This window comes from Ascaphus truei, chromosome 5 (genome assembly GCF_040206685.1).
Source record: "Ascaphus truei isolate aAscTru1 chromosome 5, aAscTru1.hap1, whole genome shotgun sequence".
In the NCBI taxonomy this organism is placed as follows: domain Eukaryota; kingdom Metazoa; phylum Chordata; class Amphibia; order Anura; family Ascaphidae; genus Ascaphus; species Ascaphus truei.
Window position 1 is genome coordinate 296,423,791 of NC_134487.1, and position 23,426 is coordinate 296,447,216.

At 48.9% G+C, this 23,426-nt stretch overlaps 1 protein-coding gene across 3 annotated transcripts in view; it reads right to left on the reverse strand.

Annotated features, from left to right (window-relative positions):
* The window catches only part of EFCAB6 (EF-hand calcium binding domain 6), a 164,172-nt gene that overhangs the window by 21,146 nt on the left and 119,600 nt on the right, over window positions 1-23,426 (reverse strand). For all 3 annotated transcript variants that reach the window (XM_075602791.1, XM_075602790.1, XM_075602789.1), the window contains exons 21-23: window positions 22,533-22,651; window positions 12,428-12,655; window positions 644-799 (exon numbers count right to left, since the gene is read on the reverse strand). In XM_075602791.1, coding sequence (XP_075458906.1) covers window positions 644-799; window positions 12,428-12,655; window positions 22,533-22,651 — 503 coding nt within the window. The remainder of the gene's footprint in view (window positions 1-643; window positions 800-12,427; window positions 12,656-22,532; window positions 22,652-23,426) is intronic.

The following is a 23,426-nucleotide window of genomic DNA, read 5'->3' on the forward strand; positions in this document are numbered from 1 at the left end:
TGTCAGCCGCAGTTTCTCCCCTTTTATGTTTAACCAATATTGGAGGCGCTGGGGGAGAGGGCATGGCGAACAGAAACCCTCTAATTAGAGAAAATAACCTTTAAATGGGTTTTAAAGACATTGAGTGCACTAATTTAGCCTGCATTATACTGCTCAACAAACTAAGCATCTGCTAAAACTACGCTAATCAGCATTCATTTGAAGAAAACAATAAAGCTTTCATGGAATAGGCTGTCAATAAATAAAGATTAGGCCTTTCTATAGAATGATAATCACTACATTCCCCACTCTGTGACATAACCTTGTATTCCTACTCACAATCTGATTACATGCGTGTTTGTCTCTCTGCGTAACATTGTAAATAACGAAGGGCGAATTCTTCATTGCAGGAGTTATTACTACTCGTGGCAACTTACAGGTTAAAAGGCCCCTGTACTGCAAAGGTTCCCGACCCCAGGCCTCAAGGACCACGAACAGGGCAGGTTTTAAGGATATCCTCTCATTAGCCCGGGTGACCCCAATCACCTGTGCTCATGCCGGGGTATCCTTAAAACCTGCCCTGTTAGTGGCATTTGGGGACCGGAGTTGGGCATCTCTCTCTGCCTATTTGAATAAAGAGGTTAATGAAAGAAATTCAAATTACCTGTATAAAAGATTGAGGAACTGGTGATCGTCTAAATAAAAATGAAAACCACGAAGCATGCTCTGAAAGTCATGAACTGTTATGAAGCCATCTTTATTTGTATCCATTTTAGCAAAGGCCGCGCTAAATTCCTGGTAATAGTCCCTGAATTTATCCCTGTAGAAAAAACAAACAAAATAATTAAAAAATACATTACATGGCAAAAAAGGCTTGTGTGATTCTCAGTACACCGAGTAGCATTCTTTCGTAGCTTTGAACAGATGGAATTTAGGGGACATCTATACAGATTTCAAATGTCATTATAGCACTAAACAGATAAAACATTCATTCTTTTTTTTTTTGTGAATTATTGGTAAACCCTGACAAATCCAACATTATTACACTCGCTCTGCCTTCCATTGTAAATTACCGCACTATGAAAGATAAGATTAGACCAGTCGCGCAAATTATTTCCCCGAATCTGTATGCGACGTAAATATGGCATTTTCTTTGCATTTTCGAATATTTGCACATTTCGTAGAGTTGGAAAACAGCCTCCACTCCTTTTGTTTTGACTCAAGTATTCAAAAATTCTAAACTGTGCAAAAATATTTTAAAAAGTGCGGAAATATTAAGAGAATTTCACATTTGTTTTTCCAAACATGCACCCGAAAAAAATAACGAATTCAATTTTGACACTTTTTCCCATATCTACATAAGATATAATATCATCGCCTCAAAACCAAAATACCTTACACGTAACATATTACACATACAGACCACCCACTCTGATGCCAAATTAAGATTTTTGGATCTATATTTAAAAAAACTGAAAAAAACTTGATGTATTTCTCATCTTTAAAACTGATCACAATCATTTCTAATACGTCCAAACTACAAACATCCTTATACAATCTTATCTACCCAATGCATAAATTGCTGCTTTAATGTGCAATTTGGTTCTGTTCCTCTAAGATTTCAGTCCACTCTGTGTCTATGAGACAAAACCCTCCAGCATTAAGCGGTCCAAGATTAATCTACAGCAGAGGCGGCCAACTCCAGTCCTCAAGGGCCACCAACAAGTCAGGTTTTCAGGATATCCCCTGCTTCAGCACAGGTGGCTCAGTCAAAGATTGAACCACTGATTGAGCCATCTGTGCTGAAGCAGGGGTATCCTAAAAACTTGATCTGTTGGTGGCCCTTGAGGACTGGAGTTGGCCGCCCCTGATCTACAGTTCTTAAGCTGCATACACAAAGCACATGGGTAGCAAAGTATAATGTCTGGCTTTATAATGTGAAGTGAGGCATTCTGCCTCTCTTCCGTAAAGAGATTATTCATATAGTCAGTAATTAAAAAGGCATCTTAGAACTGAGAGAAATTCAAACCCAGATCCAGTAGCATTGCAAAGTAAATCTGTTGATTGTTATTGAATCCCATCAGACACCATTTAGAAAGATACGAGAGCCATGACAAATGCCTCTCTAAGAATGATTCTTCTTGTCATATTTTGGCTCCTAGAAGAGTCTTCACAGCCAAAGGGTCAAACTTGTATTGCAAGGTAATACTATGGTATGAGTATTTAAGGTCTTTACTGTGTGTGCTACAGTTGCTGCTGCTTTGTAAATGAGCCCATATATAATTTGATCTACCTGCTACAAATATATACTTCAGTGCACTGCCTATTGTGCATGAATGACCATTGGCTGGCGGGTAGCAAAGAGGACGTGCCCCCGCCAGCTTGGCATTAAAAAGGGTCTCCCATTGGCTCCTCCCCTGAATCGGGGAGGGCGATGTGGGGGCGGGGCAGCGGGGGGGAAGGCCGGCCCCCCCTGGTTATCAAACCCCCCCACCCATGGCTGGGGGGTCGGGGTGCTATCCATGCAGTCCTTTCACTCACCATGAAAGAGAGCTTCAAGATTAATATGTCTCTGGGAAAATATTACACAGGACAGGACTAAAAGTACTTTCCTAAAAAAGATTGATGTTTTGGTTCTCTCCTGTCGGATTGCGTTGGATATTTGACTATGTTGTAGTTCAAAAGGGCAATGCCCATTTTAGCCCTGAAGAAGTGTACCTCTAGAGTCATTGTAGATATATCAATAAATAAACTATACTCGTGTAAAGAATTCACTTCTAATGCACACCACACATACAACTTAACATTTATTAGCAAATCAATCAAACATAGATCACTTAATTAAAAATGCTTGCAGCAATTAAAAAATGAATTCCACTTCTGATGAAGCTCCGTAGCAGGAGGGAAACGTAATTCGGTCATGTTAGAGTAACGTCATCAGATTCCGACATGGGTCCGTAATGAGGGAGCTGGCAGCCTGGCGCATACAGTACACGAGTGCTAGGGTTTAGCAAACTGGGGTATAGGAGTCAGCGAGTGTTGAGTACAGATTGTCACACTCATCTCATTAGAAACACTAACTATACTATACTATATCTAGTGATCAATTGTTAAGCGCTACTGAAGGAACGATCTTACAGATACCATGTCTCCACAATCATGGCAGTTCACTGCGATCTGTCTTGTTGATAAACTGATCGATCACTAGGGTGACCCCATTTTTCCCAGAACAAACCGGGACACATTTCGCACATGTGCGAACGCGGACCGCAAATGCGTGAAAAGCGAACACCGACCGTGCATGGAGCGGGGCTTGCCAGCTGCACATGTGCGATCGGGGGTTGTCGGCTGTACATGTGAGATCGGGGCTTGTCGGCTGCACATGTGAGATCGGGGCTTGTCGGCTGCACATGTGCGATCGGGGCTTGTCGGCTGCACATGTGCGATCGGGGGTTGCCAGCTGCACATGTGCGATCGGGGCTTGTCGGCTGTACATGTGCGATCGGGGGTTACCGGCTGCACATGTGCGATCGGGGGTTGCCGGCTGCACATGTGCGATCGGGGCTTGTCGGCTGCACATGTGCGATCGGGGGTTGCCAGCTGCACATGTGCGATCGGGGCTTGTCGGCTGCACATGTGCGATCGGGGCTTGTCGGCTGCACATGCGCGATCGGGGGTTGTCGGCTGCACATGCGCGATCGGGGCTTGTCGGCTGCACATGTGCGATCGGGGCTTGTCGGCTGCACATGCGCGATCGGGGGTTGTCGGCTGCACATGCGCGATCGGGGCTTGTCGGCTGCACATGTGCGATCGGGGCTTGTCGGCTGCACATGCGCGATCGGGGGTTGTCGGCTGCACATGCGCGATCGGGGCTTGTCGGCTGCACATGCGCGATCGGGGGTTGTCGGCTGCACATGCGCGATCGGGGGTTGTCGGCTGCACATGCGCGATCGGGGGTTGTCGGCTGCACATGCGCGATCGGGGGTTGTCGGCTGCACATGCGCGATCGGGGGTTGTCGGCTGCACATGCGCGATCGGGGGTTGTCGGCTGCACATGTGCGATCGGGGGTTGTCGGCTGCACATGTGCGATCGGGGGTTGTCGGCTGCACATGTGCGATCGGGGGTTGCCAGCTGCACATGTGCGATCGGGGGTTGTCGGCTGCACATGCGCGATCGGGGCTTGTCGGCTGCACATGCGCGATCGGGGCTTGTCGGCTGCACATGCGCGATCGGGGGTTGTCGGCTGCACATGCGCGATCGGGGCTTGTCGGCTGCACATGCGCGATCGGGGGTTGTCGGCTGCACATGCGCGATCGGGGGTTGTCGGCTGCACATGCGCGATCGGGGGTTGTCGGCTGCACATGCGCGATCGGGGGTTGTCGGCTGCACATGCGCGATCGGGGGTTGTCGGCTGCACATGTGCGATCGGGGGTTGTCGGCTGCACATGCGCGATCGGGGGTTGTCGGCTGCACATGTGCGATCGGGGGTTGCCGGCTGCACATGTGCGATCGGGGGTTGTCGGCTGCACATGTGCGATCGGGGGTTGCCAGCTGCACATGTGCGATCGGGGCTTGTCGGCTGCACATGCGCGATCGGGGGTTGTCGGCTGCACATGCGCGATCGGGGCTTGTCGGCTGCACATGTGCGATCGGGGGTTGTCGGCTGCACATGTGCGATCGGGGGTTGCCAGCTGCACATGTGCGATCGGGGCTTGTCGGCTGCACATGTGCGATCGGGGCTTGTCGGCTGCACATGCGCGATCGGGGGTTGTCGGCTGCACATGCGCGATCGGGGCTTGTCGGCTGCACATGCGCGATCGGGGCTTGTCGGCTGCACATGCGCGATCGGGGGTTGTCGGCTGCACATGCGCGATCGGGGCTTGTCGGCTGCACATGCGCGATCGGGGGTTGTCGGCTGCACATGCGCGATCGGGGGTTGTCGGCTGCACATGCGCGATCGGGGGTTGTCGGCTGCACATGCGCGATCGGGGCTTGTCGGCTGCACATGCGCGATCGGGGCTTGTCGGCTGCACATGTGCGATCGGGGGTTGTCGGCTGCACATGCGCGATCGGGGGTTGTCGGCTGCACATGCGCGATCGGGGGTTGTCGGCTGCACATGCGCGATCGGGGGTTGTCGGCTGCACATGCGCGATCGGGGGTTGTCGGCTGCACATGCGCGATCGGGGCTTGTCGGCTGCACATGCGCGATCGGGGGTTGTCGGCTGCACATGTGCGATCGGGGGTTGTCGGCTGCACATGTGCGATCGGGGCTTGTCGGCTGCACATGTGCGATCGGGGCTTGTCGGCTGCACATGTGCGATCGGGGGTTGTCGGCTGCACATGTGCGATCGGGGGTTGTCGGCTGCACATGCGCGATCGGGGCTTGTCGGCTGCACATGCGCGATCGGGGCTTGTCGGCTGCACATGCGCGATCGGGGCTTGTCGGCTGCACATGCGCGATCGGGGGTTGTCGGCTGCACATGCGCGATCGGGGCTTGTCGGCTGCACATGCGCGATCGGGGGTTGTCGGCTGCACATGCGCGATCGGGGGTTGTCGGCTGCACATGCGCGATCGGGGGTTGTCGGCTGCACATGCGCGATCGGGGGTTGTCGGCTGCACATGCGCGATCGGGGGTTGTCGGCTGCACATGCGCGATCGGGGGTTGTCGGCTGCACATGCGCGATCGGGGGTTGTCGGCTGCACATGCGCGATCGGGGGTTGTCGGCTGCACATGCGCGATCGGGGCTTGTCGGCTGCACATGCGCGATCGGGGGTTGTCGGCTGCACATGCGCGATCGGGGGTTGTCGGCTGCACATGCGCGATCGGGGGTTGTCGGCTGCACATGCGCGATCGGGGGTTGTCGGCTGCACATGCGCGATCGGGGGTTGTCGGCTGCACATGCGCGATCGGGGCTTGTCGGCTGCACATGCGCGATCGGGGCTTGTCGGCTGCACATGCGCGATCGGGGGTTGTCGGCTGCACATGCGCGATCGGGGGTTGTCGGCTGCACATGCGCGATCGGGGGTTGTCGGCTGCACATGTGCGATCGGGGGTTGTCGGCTGCACATGCGCGATCGGGGGTTGTCGGCTGCACATGTGCGATCGGGGGTTGTCGGCTGCACATGCGCGATCGGGGGTTGTCGGCTGCACATGCGCGATCGGGGGTTGTCGGCTGCACATGCGCGATCGGGGGTTGTCGGCTGCACATGTGCGATCGGGGGTTGTCGGCTGCACATGCGCGATCGGGGGTTGTCGGCTGCACATGTGCGATCGGGGGTTGTCGGCTGCACATGTGCGATCGGGGGTTGTCGGCTGCACATGCGCGATCGGGGGTTGTCGGCTGCACATGTGCGATCGGGGCTTGTCGGCTGCACATGCGCGATCGGGGCTTGTCGGCTGCACATGCGCGATCGGGGCTTGTCGGCTGCACATGCGCGATCGGGGGTTGTCGGCTGCACATGCGCGATCGGGGGTTGTCGGCTGCACATGCGCGATCGGGGGTTGTCGGCTGCACATGCGCGATCGGGGCTTGTCGGCTGCACATGCGCGATTGGGGGTTGTCGGCTGCACATGCGCGATCGGGGGTTGTCGGCTGTCCCCCCCCCCCGTTACCTTGAGGCGGCGTCAAATGACGCTGTGGGGTCATGTGATGTCACGTCCCGTGACGCAGCATCATTTGATGCGTGCGACGTCACACGACCCCGCGTTGCCATGGACACGAGTCCTGACGCCGGCAGAGTGTAGGTAAGTTTAGAGTTGCAGAGGCCTCACGCGATGCCCCGGCATTTAATTTAAATGCCTTGGGGAAGAGCGCGCTGGATCTCTGCAACCATTGCGTCCCCCCCCAGAAAAATCTTTCCCCCCCCCATTTTGCGCACACCTGCCTTGGAGCAGGGGCGCTCAACTTCAGTCCTCAAGCCCACCAAACAGGACAGGTTTTAAGGATATCCCTGCTTCAGCAGAAAATTGATTTACTTGGGTGAACTTTGGGCAATATGTTAGGTTTTGATATACTTTATCTTCTTGTCTCGTTTTTTTTTTTTTTTTAAATCCTTGTGTATAAAAAAAAAAGGAATTGAAACTGAAGCAGGTACGGATTACTCTGCCCACCTATTGTGTCTGTTTCCATTATTACTATTAAAGCCTTACTTGTTTTTTTTCTTCTTCCATTTGGTAAAAAATCTCTATCGTATGATTAACTTCCACCCAAAGAAGCACGTATCCTGAAAAATTACGGCAGATCACGCGGTGTTTTCCACGCGCTCTCTGAATCTTGTTCTGATCTATACGGAGAAGTAAATGTCCGTGACTGCCGCCCTTAATCTTACCGGCCGATAGAACGTTACGTGCCGTCGTGTGAATTGAAATCCATAACTAGATTTAAAAAACAATTAAGGGAAATTATCATTTAAAACAGGCAGTGGCACAATGAGTACTTTGCTCCGAACAATTGGTACAATGCTGATTTGTACTGTGTGCTGTAAAGGGAGTGGCTCTTAAAGTCGTCATTTCGGTGATACTGAATATTTTGAACATATCTCTGCAAAATTCTATTTATTTAGTCATGTATTTTTCAGTGGTGATCAAATATTGTTCCCAATATTATTTTCTAATTACGTATGAAACACCATGGCGGAAGGCAGGGTATTCCGTATTCCACCAAGGTATGACTTTTTAAATACTTTCTGGGCAAGCTACCCATCTATCTGAACAAGCTCCTCACCCCTACCACATGCAGCACTTATCTGAGATCAGAGTCCAAAAGACTGTTCATGGTCCCAGGCTCAACAAAGTATCTGGCCGCTTCTCCTTCTCTTACCGTGCACCCCAAAACTGGAACAACCTACCGGAGACTCTCACATCCACCACCAGTTTAAGTTCTTTCAAATCTAAGGCTATCTCACACTTTAATCTGGTCTGTAACTGTTTCATACGCCCATAATATATATTTTCTTTAACTGTGCACGCAATGTCTTGTATATAATGTATACCTTGTTCATTTATGTAACTGTATTTGTAACCATGTATTATTTGTCTTAACTCTGTGCCCAGGACATACTTGAAAACGAGAGGTAACTCTCAATGTATTACTTCCTGGTAACACATTTTATAAATAAATACATTTTAATATATATCTCCTATCTCCCAAAATGTGGACAAATATTTTACATGCAATAACATTTATTTATTTTCTCCTATTCTAGTCTTATTAGTTATTTTTTGTATTCATTATGTTGGGCGCTGTCTTAACAGTGATGTCGTTAATATCTACCCTATTAAATGTGTTACATATGTATGTATACAAATGTGTGTAAACTAAAAGTAACACGATACCCTCTTTTCTTTCTGTACCCCAACCCCTACCTTTTTTTTTTTTTTACAGAAAATTCAAATAAAGAACAAGTTTAAAAATAAATAAGTACAAAAAAAAGGATGAAATTATAAGGAAAATGTAGTGACTCATCTACCCAAGATGCATCACACTTCTTAAATCATATACCATAAGAAGTAACATTTGGGCAACCACTTACATTTTCACCTCAGGTCTAAATTACTAGTATGTACCCGTGAGATCCATCCATCCATATATTAGAATTGGATTAGGTAAAATAATAGAAGGCCCATTTTATTCTTCCCAATGTGTCATATGAAAACTGGGCAGAAGGCCAATGGAAGCATGCACAGTGCACCCAACGGGCTCTGCAGTGAGCGCAACCTAACCCAAAAACATTTGTACAAGCTGCTAATTGTTATAACATGCCAGATTTGGGGCTGGAAGCGAAATCCTTTTTTCATGAATTTTTGATGACATCTTATTGATTCACAGTCAAAGTATATAACTAGGTGGTTTAAGAAAACGGTTGTCATCGAGGTTGGCTAGTGCCCAGTTTACAACGCATTTGTATTTTATCCATTTTTCTTTTATCCACATTGTGCTCTCTTCACATTTTTTACTTGTTTCCGACCCTTCATTTCTTCATGGGGTTTTGTTCACATTGATGTCCCTCTTTTTTTACAAATCTAGTGAATTAATTGAAGGTATCAAACCTACCGGTTGCCAATAAAATAATAAAGAATGCAGTAACACATTTCCTTTGCCTACGTTTCCCTCAAAGCTTTTTTTTTGTTTTGTTTGAAACTGTTTGTTAGAACTTTCTACGTTACACACGTTGCGGAGCGAGACGTGCGGAGATTCATCTGTGATACTGTGTATGCTAATTGTATCCATTAAGAGCAGGGCTGGCCAACTCCAGTCCTCAAGAGCCACCAACAGGCCAGGTATTAGGGATATCCCTGCTTCAGCACAGGTGGCTTAATCAGTGGCTCAGTCATTACCACAGAGCCATCTGTGCTGAAGCAGGGATATCCTGAAAACCTGACCTGTTGGTGGCCCTTGAGGACTGGAGTTGGCTACTCCCCTGACCTAGTCAGATGTGTTTAAAACAGCAACCCCCCTTCACCAACCAAAACCATTTTTAGTTTACATGAACCAGGGGTTTTTCTGGAGCTGAACCGCAGCACTCAAAGCTTTGGGGACTCCAAATTGCCAAGATATATCATGTACTGCTTTCCCCAGTACTTGCAAGAAACAACAAAGATGGCTGTGAGGTCCCAAACAATCAGAATCTGCCATGTCATCACGCAGTGATGTCACGGCTTGCCATTAGCCGCTGGAGTGAGGCTGACTTCGGTGTCCATATTGTGGCTCCTGGACATAAATTATTGCGAGGAAATTTCAAAATGGAAATAATCTAAAAAAAAACTTCAGCGTGGATTGCTGCTTTAACCTCTTGAGTGCCGGAGGGGCAGCAACACAAGAGTGTCACAGCCCCTCCAGCGCATCACGATCACATGACTGCTCCTCGGACCTATCACATGATGGCTGCGTCGCCGTTGCCCTCCTCTTTGGTTCCTGCCCTGGCCAGATCCCGTTCAGTACTCCATAGGAGTGCAAAAATGAGCTGGAAACCCATGACATAGCCACTATGTTATGAGGCCCCAGGAATGCAAGACCCCCCATGACGGGATGGCTATATCATGTGGCACTCAAAGGGTTAAAATACACATAAAGGTCAAGAGGTCAACTAATCCAACTTCTCAGTTTCAAAATTGCTTCAGCACATGATTTATCTAAAAAAGCAAAACCCAAAAAATGATTTTGCCCCAGTTGTACAGCCAGCAGATGCATTTAAATAATCATAGGACAAAAAGAAACACACAGAGCGCACCAAAGTCGAAGGAAAATGTAAAATAAATACAATACAATAAATACAATACAAATAAACGGAAGTGTAAACTTACATATAAGGTTTCAGTAGTCCAGCGGATAGCTAACCGGGTATGTCCATGCTGCCCAGTTCTTGATGCACGAGGGTAAGGGACAGAGTAGATCTTGAAGCTGTAAATCCTGCGCGCTGGGATCAGCTCTAGCTCGGAGAAGACCTTCCACGTCTGGGTCTGTGAGCCCTGTATGTGTGCAGTCAAACACGTCCCGCTCCCAATTCTTCCGATCACGAACTCTCAAAAGGCAGCTCCACAGGACAAAGTATAGTACTATCTACCACAACGCGTTTCACACATTAAAGTGCTTCGTCAGGCGTGTTTGACTGCACACCTACGGGGCTCACAGACCCGGACGTGGAAGATCTTCTCCGAGCTACAGCTGATCCGAGCGTGCGGGATTTACAGCTTCAAGATCTACTTTGTCCCTTAACCTCTTAGATCAAGAACTGGGCAGCATGGACATACCCTGTTGGGTATCCGCTGGACTACTGACACCTTATATGTAAGTTTACACTTTTATTTGTATTGGTGGATTACATTTTTCTTCAACTTTGGTGCGCTCGGTGTGTCTCTTTTTGTCCTATGTTTACCTTGTCCGTGGAGGCTGCCTTCACTGGATAACTGTGGCGGTGAGGAGAATCTCCAAACACAGCGGCTGAAAGAAGGAGAAGAACAACTACCTCTGAATTCTAAGGCTGCGGCCAGGCAGGGAGCGGGCGCGCTGGCGCTCGTGTGCGGTGACGTCACGCGCACTGCTGGTCGGGGCGATTTATGGCCAGCTAGTTGCGCATGCGGGAAGGGGGGCATGTCGGGTGCATGGCCATGATGTCACGGAGCTGAATTGCCCTCATTGGGAGAACCGCTCACGTGACGTGCCAGCGAGCGGCATAATCAAATTTGCTTGCCTCTGCAAGCAGCAAGTGCCGTGCATGCTCAGGCGCTCGCTCACCCTGGCCACACACATTGCAGCAATGTGTTTTGTCGCGGCCAGCACGAGCGCCCGCTTAGCGTCACCCTGGACAAGGCCTTAGGAACACGAGGGTGGATTCAAACCTCCTTTTGCCATATAATCACCTAGTGTTGAAAAGCGAAGCTCTTTAAAAATAAAAAAGGTGAAGTACAGATAAATTGTTTGCCGCTTGAGTATAACTAGCAGAAGAAAAAGGTTGAAAAAGCAAACAAAAGAAAAATTCGTGCGCCTGGTGATCTGTTCCTGTAACCACTCACCGTAAAATGGATTGTTAAATAAATCCAAGTGTAATTAAAAAAAAAAAAAAAAAAAAAAAAAAGGGGGGGGGGGGAAATTTTTTTTTTTTAAATATAAATTGAATGGAAACGAAAATCCACCTTGATGATGTGAGTAGTTAAATCCTATGAATACATATACTTTTATACCATTAATAGGTTATGTGACATGAACCATTAGGAGCGAGAGGGGTTAATTGTGGTTATAGCACAAAAAATGGCAGACGGAACCAAAATGATCCAAACACATAAGCAGCTTCCAGAAGAAAAAGGTAATGCTTCTCACCCTTACTTCGGGTGCCTCTGTAGGGCAACTGTAGGCCATTCATGGATTTGTTATCTCTATTATCACAGAAATAAGTGGACCAAAATATCACATAAAGCAGGCGGTAAGTGATCTAATTTGTTTTGTCTACATAGGAAAACATAAACTCACCCCTTTCTTTCTTCCAATATTCCCATATAACATTCCTATCTTGCCTTCAAATACTTTCTGGACGAGCTACCTGCCTATCTGAGCAAGCTCCTTACCCCTGCCACATGTAGCATTTATCATCTGAGATCATTCTCCAAAAGATTGCTCATGGTCCAGAGGTTCAACAGAGTATCCGGACGCTCCTCCTCCTCTTACCGTGCACCCCAAAACTGGAACAATCTACCGGAGACTCTCACAGCCGCCACCTGTCTACGTTCTTTCAAAACTAAAGCTGTCTCACATTTTCATCTGGTCTGTAACTGTCCATAAAATATGAAACGTATAACCCTGTTCTTTTAATGTAACCATGTACAGTATTGTAATCATAACTATGCCCAGGGCATCTTTGAAAACGTGAGGTAACTCTCAATGTATTACTTCCTGGTAAAAAAAATTCTAAATAAAAATACATTTGCGGTGGTGCCCTCGCTTTGTCTTACTTGATCTGCTGCTCAATAGCCTTGATGTCCAGAGCGTTGGTTTGGTGCTTCTGGAATTCATGCATCTCCTCTTGAGTTTTCTGCTGCTTGCTGTAATGTTTCGGTATACATGTATGGTCGTCTTCTACAATACGTCTACTTGGACCACAATCACCAGATGCCAAATTCACTCCCAGCTTCTGAAGGAATTCCTGATGAGTGAGGTAGCCTTTTCCCTCTGGATCATACCTATAATAATAGAGGGGAACATCTATTTTATAAAATATTTACCTTTTAAAATACTGGCCATAGCGTTATCCAACAAAAACAGTTAGACAAAAAAGTGCAAATGGCAGGGGAGAAAAGATACCTACAAGCTGTATGGCTTCTGGTTCCCTCCTGTCAAACACTCCCATTGCTGATTGCAATACCACGACACTACAAAATGTCATTATTATCGCAATATTACTATCATATCGGTATATTGCCCACCTCCAACCACGTCTTGGCTTTATATCTGATCTCTACTCTCTAGCTGCTCCTATATGATAATGCCGACTTCATACCCCACCTACCTGTATGCTGCTGCCAACGCCGATAGCATTCTCCCCTTAATAGCATCCTACCTAGTAAAGTACTAGGCCGGGTGCTCTTCTGCACGTGTCACTGACCATATCGTCAAAACTGCACAAAGCACACAATGTAGCCTTTCAACATTTTTTTCCCTCCAGTGTTGGCCCATTTCCCTTCACGCTGATGAATTAACCGCGCTTTCTTCTTTTTTTTCCTTCTCTTACATTTGTGAGTATAAGAGACACGCGAAACCATTGTGCACGTTCGCAAACGGGGTGAATTCTGGCCAGTTGCAGCTAATTTGCCAAGATATTGAACGTCGCCTATGTAAATAGTGTTGCTCCTGTAAAAGCAATGTTACCGTAAAAGACACAGGCGGAAGGGTAATAAATTCGTGCACCACTGTACAAAACACTGATTTGCATGTTTTGTGCGGATCGTCCGTCAACTCTTTTTGCACTAAGGAAAAAATGGCGCAAGGGGATGGAAATAAAGGTGGAGGCGGGGGGGAGGGGTGTCGGTGGCTCTTTCAGTTCATTTTCAAAAAATAATATTCTTTATACATTGCCCCACGCAAGTAAATATCTTACTTAGCATCTTAGTTCCTACTTCCGTAAAAATGGATGGCAAATATTGGCGAGTATACTGATTTTTCTTATAAAACTTAGGTGAATTACACCAATTTTATGAATGTATAAATGTATGCACTTTAACCCAGGCTGTGCTGAATAGCTGTGTAACGCGGCAGGCACAAGGGGTCCATGTTAAAATGGATTTGAAGCAAAAGGTGACACCGTGTGTTCATTTGCATGTCGTTTCCCAGAATCCCTGGCTGCAGTCGAAGCTTTGTGTCCTAGGAAATAACGGGGAAACAGACCTGTCTGAGACTTGTGAATGTGCTCACAAGTGATTTTAGATTTATTAAATAAATTGTGGAATTACTCATTTTAAATCTGTTAATCAATAAATAGCCATCATTCACTTGCAAATTTCCTAAAAAATTAATGGGAATTTTTTTTTTTTGCAAAATAAACTGAGACAGGTTTAACACATCCCTAGTGACTATATCGTACAGCTAAAGGCATCTCTGCCTCCATACACTTACACTGCTATATTATTAACACTTCCTGGTGTGTACCCACCAACCCTCAGATAACTCTCTTCAATGATTGCAGATACAGTTAGGTCCGGAAATAATTGGACACTGACACAATTTTCATAATTTTGGCTCTGTACACAACCACAATGGATTTGAAATGAAACAACCGAGATGCAATAGAAGTGCAGACTTTCAGCTTTAATTCAAGGGGTTGAACAAAAATATCGTATGAAACGTTTAGGAATTTCAACTATTTTCATACACAGTCCCCTTATTTCAGGGGCTCAAATGTAATTGGACAAATTAACACAATCATAAATAAAATGTTAATTTGTAATACTTTGTTGAGAATCCTTTGCAGGCAATGACTGCTTGAAGTCTGGAGCGCATGGACATCACCAAACGCTGGGTTTCCCCCTTGGTAATGCTTTGCCAGGCCTTTACTGCAGCTGTCTTCAGTTGTTGTTTGTTCGTGGGTCTTTCTGCCTTAAGTTTTATCTTCAGCAAGTGAAATGCTTGCTCGATCGGGTTGAGATCAGGTGATTGACTCGGCCATTGCAGAATATTCCACTTCTTTGCCTTAAAAAACTCCTGGGTTGCTTTTGCAGTATGTTTTGGTCATTGTCCATCTGTAAAGTGAAGTGCCGTCCAATCAACTTCACTGAATTTGGCTGAATCTGAGCAGACAATATATCCCTATACATTTCAGAATTCATCCGGCTGCTTCTGTCTTCTGTCACATCATCATTAAATACTAGTAACCCAGTGCCATTGTACGCCATGCATGCCCATGCCATCACACTGCCTACACCGTGTTTTACAGATGATATGGTATGCTTCGGATCATGAGCTGTTCCAAGCCTTCTCCATACTTTTTTCTTCCCATCATTCTGGTACAGATTGATCTTAGTTTCATCTGTCCAAAGAATGCTGTTCCAGAACTGGGATGGCTTTTTTAGATATTGTTTGGCAAAGTCAAATCTGGCCTTTCTATTCTTGAGGCTTATGAATGGTTTGCACCTTGGGGTGAACCCTCTGTATTTGCTCTCATGCAGTCTTCTCATTATGGTAGACTTGGATAACGATATGCCTACCTCCTGTAGAGTGTTCTTCACTTGGCTGGATGTTGTGAAGGGGTTTTTCTTTACCATGGAAAGGATCCTACGATCATCCACCATTGTTGTCTTCTGTGGACGTCCAGGCCTTTTTGTGCTGCAGAGCTCACCAGTGCGTTCTTTTTTTCTCAGAATGTACCAAGCTGCAGATTTGGCCACTCCTAATGTTCCTGCTATCTCTCTGATGGGTTTCTTTTTTTTTGCAGCCTAAGGCTGCCCTGTTTCACTTGCATTGAGAGCTCCTTTGACCGCATGTTGTGAGTTCACAGCAACAGCTTCCAAATGCAAATGCCACACCTGGAATCAACTCCAGACCTTTTACCTGCTTAATTGAGGATGAATTAATGAAGGAATAGCCGACACCTGTCCATGAAACAGCTTTTGAGTCAATTGTCCAATTACTTTTGGTACCTTGAAAAAGAGGGGGATACATATTAAAGAGACGTAATTCCTAAACCCTTCCTCCAATTTGGATGTGAATAGCCTCAAATTAAAGTGGATAGACTGCACTTTAAGCCCATATTCATTATTTAACTGTAACTTGAATTTGTTTTGGTACACAGCTGAAATAACAAAACTTGTATCAGTGTCCAATTATTTCCGGACCTAACTGTATATCTGTAGAAATTACCCTTCCATTCCCTTGTTTAAAGAAGCAGTTCCGCCCAGGGTTTTTTCTTTTTCATAGGCGGGAAGCTGGGCGTCTACTGAGCTGAACCCCGTTATTTCAGCTTCGGGGACCCCTGCTTCCAGAGATATTTCCGTAAGTGGTGTTGGTAACATCCCCAGCTGGGTGAAGGAAAGGGACGCTTACATCTCTTGTGGCACGGGAGCCAATTTGAAGCCACAACGTAATCTGTCGCGACTTCCCAGAGCCGCCAACAGGGGGGGGGGGTCTGCCGGGGTTGGTGTCCCGGGCCCGCTGGTTGCGGGGGGCCGGCCGGCACTGCACATTTCCCCGACCTCTGGCCAGGCCCTGCTGCCAGTCGCGGCCGGGCTCCGACTCTCAGGTGCCTATAAAGCCTCTTTCTTTCTCTGACCCCACGCCGCCGAGCATTCACTGCCGGCGCGTGACGGGGCTCTCTGACGTCAGTGCACGGCGGAAGCTGGGTCAAGCTTACTTCTGGCGCGCTGACATCAGAGAGCACCGGCGCGCGCCGGCAGTGGAAGCTCGGCGGGGGATGCTGGCTCCATTCCCCACCTACGTAGGATTACCCCTTTAAACAGTTTGTAGAGTGCAGAACATTGTGTCAACACCATACACTGATAACAAATAGGAACTATAAACTGCAGAATTATTCCAACGCCAGTGGATGTACCACTAAAACAATTAATGCTTTCCGAAGAAAAGCTGGAGCTGAGAATACAATGGCTTCCCAGAAATAAATTAACAAGTGCTAATTAGGTCATGCTGTGTGTTGTGATTGAATGCACCATACAGTATGACTTTATTTTTCATACTCTTTCTACGCTCTTCTGAAAAATAAGTTAACTTCCTACATTATTATTATTTGATCCAGAGCAACATCATGAACATCACTTATCAGGATAACTTATAAGTAAATAAGTTATTTAATTGGATTAATATGTTTTATAGTAAAACAATTTACCAAAGAAAATAACTGCAATCTCTTTGGAGACGTATGATTTTATTAGGTTGAAATGTACTTGTAATAAATATGCTATGCAATATATTTGCAATAAAAAAAAAGGAGCTAACACATCAATGTAACCCATATCCAGAGCTGGAGTGCCTATGTACACATTCATGTGTTGGCACAGGAGTGGCCAACTCAAGTCCTCAGGGGCCCCCAGCAGGACAGGTTTTCAGGATATCCCTGCTTCAGCACAGGTGGCTCAATCCAGGCAATATCCTACATGTGTTTGTTTTCTCTAATAAATCAGTTCTGTAGTATTAGATAAAATCATTTTTTTAAATTCAACTTAATGCCATTTTTAATGAGTTGTAATACACTGCGCACCCTTTGATGCCTACAGCAGGCTTTAGCACACAACCTCAGCAGTGCAAGGTCTTTGTAAGGCCTCGGCCATGTTACTTGCTTGCTGGCGGAAGCGCGCTGAGGCGCGCTCCCGCTCAGCACTGAGCCCCTACAGCCGCAATTAGAGCGGCTTTAGTAGGGGCTCACCTGCGCTTACGCGCGCTTGCGGAAGCGCAGGTCTTGGGGGAATTTAAAATTCCCCCGCTTGCCGGCGAGACAGGCCGGTCACGTGAGCGGTTCGCCCAATGAGGGCGAACCAGCTCCGTGACGTCACTGGCCCGCCCCCGGCCAGTGACGCGCCCGCCCCCGGACCGCCCCCTGACGGCTGCTGAGAGCGCTTGCGGTAAGCAACCGCAAGGCCAGGGAAAGCACCCGCTTTCCCTGCGCCTCAGCGCGCCTCAGCACGCCAGCAGGGACCGTGGACTCGGCCTAACACTTTCCTGTTTGGGATCATTTCTTGCCAATATTCACAGCAGTTTGAGCTGCAAACTGTAACAATAGATAATGTTACCCAAGTAATATAAGGATACATTGTAGCTGCTGTGTTACACTGACTGAAGGATTGATTTGAAGCTGAAAGGCGGCCATTTAGTGAACCCTGGGAAGCAGGATTTTTGCTTATCGATCACGGGAGAATTAATCAATTGGCAGTTTAGGTCATTCGTTTTCAACAAAGGCAATTAAAGGCGGTACTGTATATATATATATTATTATTTTTTTAATAAAGTGCTGTGCGGACTGCCTCTTTAATCTATCAAAGTACACTGCATCATTTCTGCCCCTCTTGTGTCTACTCATGTATTGGGGTGGGGGGGGGGTGGGGATGAGAGGAGGCTGTGTGAGCTGAAGCAGCAGTAGCCAGTATCAAACATGTTTCTCAATGCACTTTATATGTAAGGCTGTGTTTATAGTACTGGCTACAGCGACGCTAACCGGCGCCAAAGTTGCACACTGGTGTGCGATGCCGCAAGCGGCAAGGGGCTATGTGATTGGCAGCTGCCAGTCACGTGGTGCGGCTGTAATTCTTTTGACTACAGCGATTTTGGCCGCTGTGACATCACACGTCGCCGTCGCGCCCACTATGGCCGGTCGCTACTGACTACATTGAGTTGCTTTGCGGCTGCAAGCCGTCGCCGTCGCTGTAGCCAGTACTATAAACGCAGCCAGTCTAATCCTCGCATTATCTTAGTCTCCCAATGGAATATATGAAACTTTTCTTGTATACGACTGGAACACTAGTGGGTGGAATACCAACTAATTAAGCATATGGTGTGGGATCTAACTGGGGGAGAGGTACAAGTTCTACCGTGGGAGATCATCTCCATACATCCCTGGAGCCTACGGCAGATGGAGGCGCTGCACTGCTAAGTATTATGTGGGGTATGGACCCCAGAAGCCTGATCCTGTGTCCCAAAGTCATCACGGACGACTCAGCCCTCTTGTTACCAGCAGGTATGCACCACACACACCCTGTGCGATTGGGGGGGGGAACACCGTTACAGAATGTAACATCAAGGCTTTTTGTCTTTTGTTATATACAGGTCACAATCTCAGTAGCGCTCCTTTTTGACACAGATAGATAGAATGTGGTGGGTTTGGGTTCTGAGATTGCCGGGGCTGTGTGTCTTTACATTTCTATTGGGAAACAGTTTGGAGGTTTGTGCGCCTCCTCCCTGGTGTTAAACTCCCTCATCCCACCTTTTGAATGGCAGGTCTGGTTGTGCACCTGTGAATGAGCGGGCTATGGAGACAGCTTTCCCCCCATTACAGAGGTTAGGAGAGCTTTCTGAGAGTGCAGAAGTGGTAGGACTTGCAGGAGAGGGGGAAACGTGGCGGGGTTTGCAGAAGAGGGGATACTGTGGAGGGGTTTGTAGAAGAGGGGATACCGTGGCGGGGTTTGCAGGAGACGGGGAAACGTGGCAGGGTTTGCAGAAGAGGGGATACCGTGGCGGGGTTTGCAGGAGACGGGGTACCGTGGCGGGGTTTGCAGAAGACGGGATACTGTGGCGGGGTTTGCAGGAGACGGGATACCGTGGCGGGGTTTGCAGAAGACGGGATACCGTGGCGGGGTTTGCAGAAGAGGGGATACCGTGGCGGGGTTTGCAGAAGACGGGACACCGTGGCAGGGTTTGCAGAAGACGGGATACCGTGGCGGGGTTTGCAGGAGACGGGATACCGTGGCTGGGTTTGCAGAAGACGGGATACCGTGGCGGGGTTTGCAGGAGACGGGATACCGTGATGGGGTTTGAAGGAGACGGGATACCGTGGCGGGGTTTGCAGAAGACGGGATACTGTGGCGGGGTTTGCAGGAGACGGGATACCGTGATGGGGTTTGAAGGAGACGGGATACCGTGGCGGGGTTTGCAGGAGACGGGATACCGTGGAGGGGTTTGCAGAAGACGGGATACCGTGGCGGGGTTTGCAGAAGAGGGGATACCGTGGCGGGGTTTGCAGAAGAGGGGATACCGTGGCGGGGTTTGCAGGAGACGGGATACCGTGGCGGGGTTTGCAGAAGACGGGATACCGTGGCGGGGTTTACAGAAGACGGGATACCGTGGCGGGGTTTGCAGGAGACAATTTACCGTGGCGAGGTTTGCAGGAGACGGGATACCGTGGCGGGTTTTGCAGGAGACGGGATACCGTGGCGGGGTTTGCAGGAGACGGGATACCGTGGCGGGGTTTGCAGAAGAGGGGATACCGTGGCGGGGTTTGCAGGAGACGGGGATACCGTGGCGGGTTTTGCAGGAGACGGGATACCGTGGCGGGGTTTGCAGAAGAGGGGATACCGTGGCAGGGTTTGCAGAAGACGGGATACCGTGGCGGGGTTTGCAGAAGATGGGATACCGTGGCGGGGTTTGCAGGAGACGGTATACCGTGGCGGGGTTTGCAGGAGACGGGATACCGTGGAGGGGTTTGCAGAAGACGGGATACCGTGGCGGGGTTTGCAGAAGAGGGGATACCGTGGCGGGGTTTGCAGAAGAGGGGATACCGTGGCGGGGTTTGCAGGAGACGGGATACCGTGGCGGGGTTTGCAGAAGACGGGATACCGTGGCGGGGTTTACAGAAGACGGGATACCGTGGCGGGGTTTGCAGGAGACAATTTACCGTGGCGAGGTTTGCAGGAGACGGGATACCGTGGCGGGTTTTGCAGGAGACGGGATACCGTGGCGGGGTTTGCAGGAGACGGGATACCGTGGCGGGGTTTGCAGAAGAGGGGATACCGTGGCGGGGTTTGCAGGAGACGGGGATACCGTGGCGGGTTTTGCAGGAGACGGGATACCGTGGCGGGGTTTGCAGAAGAGGGGATACCGTGGCGGGGTTTGCAGAAGACGGGACACCGTGGCGGGGTTTGCAGAAGACGGGGTACCGTGGCGGGGTTTGCAGGAGACGGGATACCGTGGCTGGGTTTGCAGAAGACGGGATACTGTGGCGGGGTTTGCAGGAGACGGGATACCGTGATGGGGTTTGCAGGAGACGGGATACCGTGGCGGGGTTTGCAGAAGAGGGGATACCGTGGCGGGGTTTGCAGGAGACGGGATACCGTGGCGGGGTTTGCAGGAGACGGGATACCGTGGCGGGGTTTGCAGAAGAGGGGATACCGTGGCGGGGTTTGCAGGAGACGGGGATACCGTGGCGGGTTTTGCAGGAGACGGGATACCGTGGCGGGGTTTGCAGGAGAAGGGATACCGTGGCGGGGTTTGCAGAAGAGGGGATACCGTGGCGGGGTTTGCAGAAGAGGGGATACCGTGACGGGGTTTGCAGGAGACGGGATACCGTGGCGGGGTTTGCAGAAGAGGGGATACTGTGGTGGGGTTTGCAGGAGACGGGATACCGTGGCGGGGTTTGCAGAAGAGGTGATACCGTGGCGTGGTTTGCAGGAGACGGGGATACGTGGCGGGGTTTGCAGGAGACGGGATACCGTGGCGGGGTTTGCAGGAGAAGGGGATACGTGGCGGGGTTTGCAGAAGAGGGGATACCGTGGCGGGGTTTGCAGAAAAGGGGGATACCGTGGCGGGGTTTGCAGAAGAGGGGATACCGTGGCGGGGTTTGCAGAAGAGGGGATACCGTGGCGGGATTTGCAGAAAAGGGGATACCGTGGCGGGGTTTGCAGAAAAGGGGATACCGTGGCGGGGTTTGCAGAAGAGGGGATACCGTGGCGGGGTTTGCAGAAGAGGGGATACCGTGGCGGGTTTGCAGAAGACGGGATACCGTGGCGGGATTTGCAGGAGAGGGGATACCGTGGCGGGGTTTGCAGGAGACTGGATACCGTGGCGGGGTTTGCAGAAGAGGGGATACCGTGGCGGGGTTTGCAGAAGAGGGGATACCATGGCAGGGTTTGCAGAAGAGGGGATACCGTGGCGGGGTTTGTAGAAGAGGGGATACCGTGGCAGGGTTTGCAGAAGAGGGGATACCGTGGCGGGGTTTGCAGAAGAGGGGATACCATGGCGGGGTTTGCAGAAGAGGGGATACCGTGGCGGGGTTTGCAGAAGAGGGGATACCATGGCGGGGTTTGCAGAAGACGGGATACCGTGGCGGGGTTTGCAGAAGAGGGGATACCGTGGCGGGGTTTGTAGAAGAGGGGATATCGTGGCGGGGTTTGCAGAAGACGGGATACCGTGGCGGGGTTTGCAGAAGACGGGATACCGTGGCAGGGTTTGCAGGAGACGGGATACCGTGGCGGGGTTTGCAGGAGAGGGGATACCGTGGCGGGGTTTGTAGAAGAGGGGATACCGTGGCAGGGTTTGCAGAAGACGGGATACCGTGGCGGGGTTTGCAGGAGACGGGATACCGTGGCAGGGTTTGCAGAAGAGGGGATACCGTGGCGGGGTTTGCAGAAGAGGGGATACCGTGGCGGGGTTTGCAGAAGAGGGGTTACCATGGCGGGGTTTGTAGAAGAGGGGATAACGTGGCGGGGTTTGTAGAAGAGGGGATAACGTGGCGGGGTTTGCAGAAGAGGGGATACCGTGGCGGGGTTTGTAGAAGACGGGATACCGTGGCGGGGTTTGCAGCTTAAAATGCGTTGACCAAAACATTGACCTAAATGACCCTCACAAAAGTAAAACATAAGTACTGTATTTAACTATATAATTTGTCACATTGGATGTGGCACTTCCTGTCTTTTGTTATATACTATTTTAGGTAACCTGACGTTATTTACTGATATAACAGAGCTTAGCGTATCTGGGCCTCTGCATGTTATGAATCTGCTTCTCGATTCAAATGAATGGGACTTCAGCCTTCTCCGGCACGGGGAAGTGGTTTGGTAGCACTGTGCACAATGGCCTGCGTGTTTGAAGATTAAAAGAGAAATGACCTTTTTGTCAGAGTAAATTACTTACCTTTTCCAAAGCTTTTCAAATTCTTTTGGGGTAATTGGAAGTGAAAATCGGAACAAAACATTTCTCAAATCTTTGCTCTGTACGATGCCGTTTCCTTGGCGGTCAATTTCACAGAATGTCTGCAACAGAACACGTGTAACCCATTACAAACGGCAGAAAAACAGGGCTGCTTGTGTGGGGTTTAGGGTCGTTTCCCATTTTTTGGGGCCAGAATTATTCATGAAACAATACTAAAACTAATTTACGCTGAAACCGGTTATAAAGTATGTAACACTGTCAATAAGTCAGATGGACCCATTTGAAATCAGCAGATTGCCCGTTTTAAATCTGCAAATCACCCAATATGACCCTGCTAATTTTTTTAGAGCAAACTTTGCTGTTTCCCCCCACAATTCCCGCTAAAAAAAAAATGGCAAATGTTGTTTCACATTTCTAGACTTGAGCTCTTATAGCTAAATTGTATTAAAAAGCGGCAATCCAAGCCAGCCATATTTTTGTTTTTCATTATCTTTAATTTTATTTGATAAGATTGAAGCCGGGTGTTTCCGGAGCTGAACCTAACTCATTTCAGCTCCGGGGGCCCCTGCTTCCAGAGATACTTACCTCAGTCGGGGGTGCCGGTAGCCGCTCCGGCTCGACAACCAGGGTTCACATAATGGCCGCTTTTGAAAGCTCCCACGCCCTGCGGGCCAATAGGAAACCGTGAAGTCATCCGGTGCGGCTTCCTATTGGCCCGCGTGACACCGGAGCTTTAAACTTGCTGGAGATACCGGAGGTAAATATCTCTGGAAGCAGAGGGTCCCCAGAACTGAGATTAATGGGGACACGCCCCTGCTTCTGTCCTATGTAAAAAAAAAAAAAAACGGCTTGGATTGCTCCTTTAATACTCAATAT